Source organism: Lolium rigidum, chromosome 1 (assembly GCF_022539505.1).
Source record: "Lolium rigidum isolate FL_2022 chromosome 1, APGP_CSIRO_Lrig_0.1, whole genome shotgun sequence".
In the NCBI taxonomy this organism is placed as follows: domain Eukaryota; kingdom Viridiplantae; phylum Streptophyta; class Magnoliopsida; order Poales; family Poaceae; genus Lolium; species Lolium rigidum.
The window spans coordinates 204,985,987-204,994,518 of NC_061508.1; the positions used below are offsets into that span (position 1 = coordinate 204,985,987).

General features: G+C 47.5%; 1 protein-coding gene across 1 annotated transcript; it reads right to left on the minus strand.

Moving 5' to 3' along the window:
• Positions 1-253: 253 nt before the first annotated feature.
• Positions 254-1,840, minus strand: LOC124654364 (formin-like protein 7). Its single transcript, XM_047193373.1, has 4 exons — positions 1,541-1,840; positions 1,315-1,437; positions 512-668; positions 254-264 (listed from the first exon to the last, which is right to left on the minus strand). The coding sequence occupies exons 1-4, from the start codon at positions 1,838-1,840 to the stop codon at positions 254-256; spliced, it is 591 nt and encodes a 196-aa protein (XP_047049329.1).
• Positions 1,841-8,532: the final 6,692 nt, after the last annotated feature.

The following is an 8,532-nucleotide window of genomic DNA, read 5'->3' on the forward strand; positions in this document are numbered from 1 at the left end:
TACCACATCCTGTAATCTTGCTTTTATTCCCTACTTTGATATATATGATGCAATTTGCAGGTTTGCCAGTATTGTGTGTTAAACTGAATCTCCCGCTTAGTTTGATTGACCTGCTATTCTAATCCATCTGAACACTACTAGGTGGGAATCCACGGCGAAAATTCGGCATGACCTTTGCTAAAAATGGTCATGCCGGAGTGCCCGAAATTCACCGGAACGGAAGTTAATCGACATTCCGGCGAAACATGGACACTCAATGTGTACCTGCAGAGAGATTTCACAGCATAGAGATGCATAGGATACACTCAGCTCATTTCACAGCATTTATATGCCATTTCACAGCATATATGCAAACAGGTCCAGATTTTTTCAGGATTATTCTGTAATACTTGAGAAATCTGATACTGTCAGTGTCTTCCATGCCGTTCGGTGGAGGAAGGAGCAGCAGGTCGACGGCTGTGCAGCAGCAACGATAGGGGAGGGGAGAGGGGGCAGAGGAGAGGGGGCGCACCTGTGGAGACAGCAGCGACGTCGACGACCTTGAGGTTGCTGACGACGACGGAGGTCTGGGGGAGGCGGCAGCAGACGACCTTGAGGTTGCTGACGATAGCGGCGGTCTTGGCGAGGCGGCAGCAGACGAGATTGAGGTTGATGTCGACGGCGGCGGTCTGGAATTCAGAAAATTCAACACTTAGTCTCCACATATAGAAACGAGACATATGAATATTGATTCCAAATAAGCATCTTAAATGCTACAGCCAGTAAATTATGTGTTATGTGAATTGTTAAGGATGGACCCCTGTTTTTAATATATGTGTTTTATATCTTAACTATTCTTCACCATATTAGCTCACAGGGAAAGAGTATTAAACTAAAAATTCATCCTCTTTCACTGTTGCAAGGTAAAATTATGTTAACTATGCTTCACCATATTATATATTCTTCACCATATTAGCTCACCATATTATATCTTAACTATTCTTCACCATATTAGCTCACAGGGACAAACAATCACAGCCAAAAAGAAGACCCCAAATGCTTGCATGCCAACTTTGATTTACCAGTAAAGCAACAAACAACCACAGCCTATTTACTTATGTTGCCTGCTTATAGCTTGATCTGCTTGCACACATGTACTGTATTCCCTATTCTAGCATTGAGTTAAAAAATGGTTACATTCTTCATCTAGGTATAGTCATTCTGCAAGTAGTAGTAGGACACATACTGAGGTAATGTAGTAGGATAGATGAACTAAAGTAGTAAATGTAGTAATCATCGACAAGCAAGCAATCGGGGGAGAGCCGGGGAACGGACCTTGATCGAGCTTCTGGACGAGTGAGCGCTGAAGACGGGCTTGAGCTTGATCTGCACCTGGTCGGCGTGCTGGAGAGGCGGTCCCTGCGGTGGTTGGCGATCGATCTGCACCTGGTCGGCGTGCTAGAGAGGCGGGGGATTGAGCTGCTGCAGGCTGGAGGCCATCACGGAGAGGTGAGGAAGAGTGATAAGAACAGGAGGAGAGGAAGGCAGGGGAGAGGCTCACCTTGTTGTTGCTGAGGCGGGAGGCGACGGCGATGGCGACGGATCGAGGGAGACGGCGACGGATCGAGGGAAATGGAGGATGGCGGCGATGGCGACGGATCGAGGGAGACGGCGACGGATCGACGGCGATGGATCGACGACGGCGGCAGGCAGGAGATGCGTGCGGTGGGGGATTTGGGGGAGGCGCGCGGCGACGGCGAATCGACGACGGCGGCAGGGGATTTGGGGGAGGCGGCGACGGCGGCAGGTTGATTTGGGGGGGGAACAACGCGCGGCCACCAAACACGACTAAGTCGTGCATGCTTTACCCCCGGCGTTTTGCCGTAAACGCCGGCGGTAACATTTGAGCCACTAACAGGTGGGCCCACGTGCATTTACCACCGGCAACATCTACCAATTCGCCGGGGATAACATGTGACACCATTAATACTGTGAACCAGGTTCATTATACAAAAACGATTCGCTAATGCAGTGGTTGCAGTCGGTTCTGCACAGCCGAAGCACCCAGGGTTCGAATCCCTGTGGGTGCAAAAAAGGCACCCTTTTTTTCTTTTCTTAAGATATTTTTTTTATTGTTTTTAGTTATTTAGATAAATTGTAAAGTCCTTTGGCAACATCCGATAAAATAAACCAATGAAGGATAAATTGCAATACATAAATTTAGGATTTTAATTCTTGAATGACTTCAAAGTCCCTTCGGCGACATCCGATAAAAAACCAAGACATAAATTTAGGATACACTTGAGAAGGACAAATGGTTGTTCGAGAGATAATTATTATAAATACACAAATGACTTCAAAGTCCCTTCCGCTTGGTCCTTGTGACCCCACCGGTATCGTCGCGACTCCTTGTGTACGGAGGAACACTTGACCTAGGTAGCGTCGTCCTTCTTCTTCTTAGTGTGTAGGTTCTATCGTCTTCATCGGGTTCTTCCATCATTGGGTCTCCGACGAGGCCGTCGAAGTCTTGCTCGTCGGCAACTCCATCCATTCCGACGAGGGCCCTTTTTCCTCTCCTTACCACAACACGGCTAGGCCTTGATGGGTCAGTTATGAAGAAGCATTGCTCGACGTGCTTAGCCAATACCCAAGGCTCATTTTGCGCGGTGGGGTTCTTGGTCTTGGATTTGGGGGGCAGTCGCATGGTGGTGACATACGCATCTTCTTTTGTGACTTCCGTAGCCCATCTGACACGAAACATCGGTAGCTTCTCCCCGACGTAGTCGAGCTCCCAGATTTCCTCGATCCTTCCGTAGTACCTTTTCTTCTCTTCACCCGTGTACGATTCCATCGTCACACCCGAGTTCTGATAGTCGCTGTTTTTGTCTCTCTCCTCTGTGGAGAATGTGTAACCGTTGATGTCGTATTTCTGATAAGTCATGAGGTTGGGGGAGGGCCCATAAGACAAGGCCAATATCATTTTGTCTACGTCGCTTGCCATTGGTGGGGGATTGGCATCAATCTGGTCTTTGAACCAGCTCGCGAAAGAGGAGTTGTGCGCTCTAAATACCTCTTCTTCCATCATCGGCTTGTCAGCCCTGCTCTTGATCATGTTTATGTGCTGATCCACCCAAGGCTCTACCTCGTTCATGTGTTGTAGTGCTACTAAGTGGGCCCTGTTAAAGTCTGTTCTCCTATCATCTTGATCCGCGTCGAGTTCCCTCCCGCCGGCGTTGTGGCCTACTCCCTCGAATCTGCTCGAGGTGCTTGTTGGCGGGCAATCCAACCGGATGTGGGTCGTCCTCGTTTAAATAATTCTTGCGAAAGAGATGCACTCCTCGGTGAGAAAGCCCCGGACGATGCTTCCATCCGGATGTGCCCTCGTTACGAACGTATCCTTTGATGAAGCCGTTCATTCTTTCTAACGCCATCATGTTGTGAAGGAACGCGGGCCCAAGATCCTCGATATCGTCCACTATATGCACCAGCAGATGGACCATGATGTCAAAGAATGCGGGCGGGAAGTACATCTCCATCTCGCATAGGATGGTGACGATCTCTTCCTCGCAGCCTCCCGAGTTTCTTGACGGTTATCGACTTTCGAGTGATGACGTCGAAGACATTACACAGGTCGGTCGGCGTCGCACGAACGTGCGGTTCCATTATCCCTCGGATAGCAACCGGAAGTATTCGCATCATCATGACATGACGGTCATGAGACTTCATCCCGCCGAAGATTTTTTCGTCGGGTCCAGCCATCCGCGTATCAGCCCCGCGTAGCCTAGGGGAAATTTGACTTCTAGTAGGCACTTGAAGAATTGTTCGAGCTCATCGGGATTTAGAGTGAAGCAGGAGGGGCGAGGAGTTTCGCGCTGCTTGGCCACCCTTTTGCGTTTGCGACCATCCGTCTCCTCCTCCTCGGTTTCCTGGTCAACTCGGGCGAAATGAAGCTCTTTTCCGATATCAAGGGCCATCAGGTCGTGTCTTGCTTTCGACCCGTCTTTGGTCCTCTCCGGCATGTTGAGCACGGTGCCAAGCAAGCTCTCGCACACGTTCTTCGTGATATGCATGACATCAAGGCTATGAGGCGTACCGAGGATCTTCCAAGTACGGCAAGTCCCAAAACACGGACCTCCTTTTCCATACCCCCAAGAGCGGCCCGGGTTCCTTTTTCTTTCTCTTGTCTCCTTTCTTCCGCTTCGGATCTTTATCTTACCCGCCGGAGGGCAGTCTTTCCAGTTTTTCAACAGAGTATCTATCTCTTCGCCGCTTCGCCTAGGTGGAGGTCCCTCGACCTCATCCTTCCCATTGAACATGTCTCCACGCTTCCTCCACGGGTCATTCTTGGGAAGCCACATTCGATGCCTCATGTAGACGGTTTTTGAAGACCCGGGATCCTTACCCAGCTGTAAAAACGACGTCTTTTCCATGCACCTCACACATGCCTTGTGTCTGTGGCACACCTGGCACGCGATATATCCGTATCCAAAATAGTCCTGCACCGTCGTCAACAGTGCGGCTTTCATACGGAAAGTTTCTTGTCCGTAGGCGTCCCAAGTTTCTATCCCTTCCTCCCACAGAGTGACTAGCTCCTCCTTCAATAGCTCCAGATACATGTTGATATCGCTCCCTGGCTGCGTCGACCCTTGGATTAGCATACTCATGTGTATGTACTTCTTCTTTAGGCATAGCCATGGAGGGAGGTTGTACATCCATACAAACACGGGCCAGGTGCTGTGCTTGCTGCTTTGGTTCCCAAACGGATTGAGTCTGTCGGTGCTCGCACCCAACCTGATGTTCCTTGGTTCTTTCCCGAATTCTTCGTAATACTCATCGTCTAATGTTTTCCACCGGCTTGCATCCGAAGGGTGTGTTAGCACTGGGTTTTCAACCCGTTCTACATCACGCATCACCGCCTCCTTTCTTTCCGCGTGCCAGCGCATGAGCTTTGCTTCCTTGGGGTCCACGAAGTACCGCTGCAGACGGGGCGTGAGCGGGAAGTACCACACAACTTTTCGAGGATATTTTCTTGTCCCTCTCTTGTATCGAGATTCGCCACACTGTGGGCATGTATCGAGATTGGCATGCTCGTTCCGATATATTACGCAGATCACTGATGCATGCGTGGTATTTCTGGTGCGGTAAATCGAGAGGGCACACGATTTTCTTGGCCTCCTGTAGGCTACCGGCACACGTGTTATCTTTAGGAAAGTGGATCTTCAAGTATCCGAAGAGTTCGTCCACGCTTGTGTCCGTCCATTTGTGCTTTGCCTTCATCTCCATAATATCGAGAGCGTATCTCAGACGGCTCTCCTCCGTCCCACGAGCTGCATCGTACAACGGAGTTCTCGAGTCTACCTCGAGTTGATCCAGCTTAGCCTTCCGTCTACCAGCGATTTTGGGGTCGGTCGATGTGTTGCTGGGAAGAAGTTCTTGAACATGACGGTCCTGCACGGCCGCGGTTAGCGGGGTATTTCTGCTCATGTCCTCGTCGGCCGCATGTTCTTCCCGGCCTTCTTGATCACCATCAACGTGTGCGCCATCCTCTTCAACCTCGTCTCCATTGTCGTGTGGGGCATCCTCTCCATCACCTTCATTATCATCATCTCCACCATCATCATCTCCATCATCATCACCATCCATATCATCATCTCCATCATCACTCATCCACTGAGTATGCCCCTCCATGAAACTATACCTGAGCAGGTGTTGATTCACTATGCCTGAGAAGGGGTCAAACAACGATCCTAGCTTGCATCTTCGACAAGGACACATTATATCCTTTCGCTTTTTCGATACATGTCGGCCGTCGCGTGTTCCACGTATCTATCCCCGACGCTTTCCCTCATCGCGATGACCATCGCCGCCTACAAGACAAGATAATTGATTACACCGCCGTCTCGGTTTTCACGGAAAAAATTCGGCATGACCTTTGCTAAATATTGTCATGCTGGAGTTCCAAAATTCGCCGGAACGGAAGTTAATCAACATTCCGGCAAAACATTGGCAACTCAATGTTCCTGCACGCGTAAACAAATGCAAAACAATGCATTTACATATATGGAACCGCGCCTTTTGCCACCACTAGTGATATAACCGCGAATTTTCGCCAACACATGAACATTCCACTCATTTAGTTATGTACCTATTAGTTGACGCGACGTCCAAAAGCACCGGAGAGACGCCACACGTCGACTTTAATGCTTGAGAGATCTAGAGATCTAAGAAATGGAGAGATCTAGCTAGATCTAGTGGAAAAGGTGGTGGGAGGAGATAGATCTAGATCTAGATTATGCAAATCATGCTAGAGGGGCTAGGTAGTGCATGATTTGCTCAAATACATCATATTTTATTGGTTGAAATAGCTAAAATGGGTGGGGGAATGAGCTAACAAGTGATTGGGTTGATTTGCCATCACATATGAGTGTGTGAGGGTGGTGGTAGGTGGCTGGCCGTCTTAATGGCATGACCCAGGTTACCGCTGGCACCTACGAATGAAGTTGCCAGCGGTAGGGAACATTACCCCCGGCGCTTTTGGGGCTAAACCGCCGGCGGTAAGTGCAGGATGGGTGGCCGCTGGGTGGCCCACCCTGCCACTCATTACCCCCGGCATCTTCTATTCGGGTTCGCCGGCGGTAGAGCCTTCTACCCCCGGCGCTTTGGGCCTAAACCGCCGGCGGTAAGTCCAGGCCCAACGGGGACCCCGCAGCCCATCATATCGCCGGCACCTTCGTGCCCTACTCGCCGGCGGTAACCCACGCACCCCCGGCGACCTCCATTCAAACTCGCCGGCGGTAGAGTTAGGCACCCCTGTAAGGCATTACCGCCGGCATCTTCTATCCATACTCGCCGGCGGTAAGGAGTGCTGCTATAAGGCTTTTCCTAGTAGTGGCAACAGATAAAAGCAAATTTTCATCTTAACGGAGAAGGTGAGTATTCCTTATTATTGATCAAAAGCGGCCTCCAAAACAATATTTTACATCCCAATTAGGGTAACATGCTTGCTACAATAAAGTCCAGGCACAGACTGAAATTTACAGTCGAATTGTGGAAAATTATATCACTTGAGGTAGACAAGTTGCAAGCACACACCAAAGTTTAAAACCAGTCGAATTGGTAAAAATTATACCGCTTAGTAGACAACCTGGATATTTTAATTTAATAATTATCTGATATTAATTGGACCTCTAGAATCACATCCGAAGTTATAGAAAATGGCTTGAAAGTGGCATATATGACTCAACAATCATCACTGTATGTGAGAACATTATCATCGATATGTGAATTGAATTTCGTTTCATGCCTTCACACGCAGTAGCATACGATATTTTAATATGATTAAATTGGGAACGTACTATTATCGCCGCACTTCCTGTTTCGTTAAAAAAATGGATATGACTAGCAGCCGGGCGTATTAGCAGCCATATTATCATTTTTTTTTTCTGAGAGAAACGTGAGCTTTATTGATCACACGATCATAATGTCATTATAAAGTATCTCCCGGATACACTCCGGAGCAACCTCACGCTACACACTAGTAGAGAAGAGACCTTTCGTCCCAAGCCCCTGGGAGCAAATGTTCCCGTTTTGAACCAAATCGGGAACAATGGGGAACATTGGTCCCGGTTCGTTCCGCGCTGGGCGACCCCACACATTGGTCCCGGTTCGTTTGGACCCTTCAGTCCCGGTTCGTAATACCAACCGGGACTAAAGGGTGGCCTCTGGGGCAAAAGTCTTTAGTCCCGGTTCGTATTATCAATCGGGACTAAAGGTCTACCCTTTAGTCCCGGTGTGTATTACCAACCGGGACTAAAGGGTTTTCGGGTTTTTTTGGCTCCCCACGCAAAATCATCGTGAGAAAAAGTTACACCCGAATTCACCAGGGTTCACCCGGTTAGCCAATTTTTAAATTCTCAAAATTCCAAATGAAAATATGAAAGCAGGAAGATTTTAGTTTTTGCCAGAAATTCAGGATTTTATATTTTTAAAATTTTTAAATTCATAATTTCATCATGCATAAAGATTACTATTACTTATCCATAATTTCACCCGGGTTTACCCGGTTAGCCATTTTTTTAGATTTTCAAATTTTCAAAGTTTGGCAAAAAAATTATTAAAAAATTTAATATTAAAGAACAATTATAATACAAATTAAAAAATTAATATTTATAAAAAATATAATTATAATACAATTATCACAACATGTTATTACGTCATTACTTTTGTTTATTAAAATAATTATTTGGAATTCGAACAATAAATAAGTGTGACATCGACCAACATGTTAATAGGATTGATATGATACTAGTATCACAACATGCACGCGAAGCATTTGGAAGCGGGACGGGAAAAAGTTAAGCGTGCTAGTGCTGGAGTAGTGGAAGGATGGGTGACCGAGCGGGAAGTTGGACCATGGGTAAGTAATTTGACTAGAGATTAAGCGTAGTTAGAGATTAAGTGTAGTTAGAGACTAAACTAGTTAAATAACTGAAATACTAGAAATTCTGAAAAAATAGGAAAAAAAAGAGCGAAAAATAATTGGGCATAACAAAA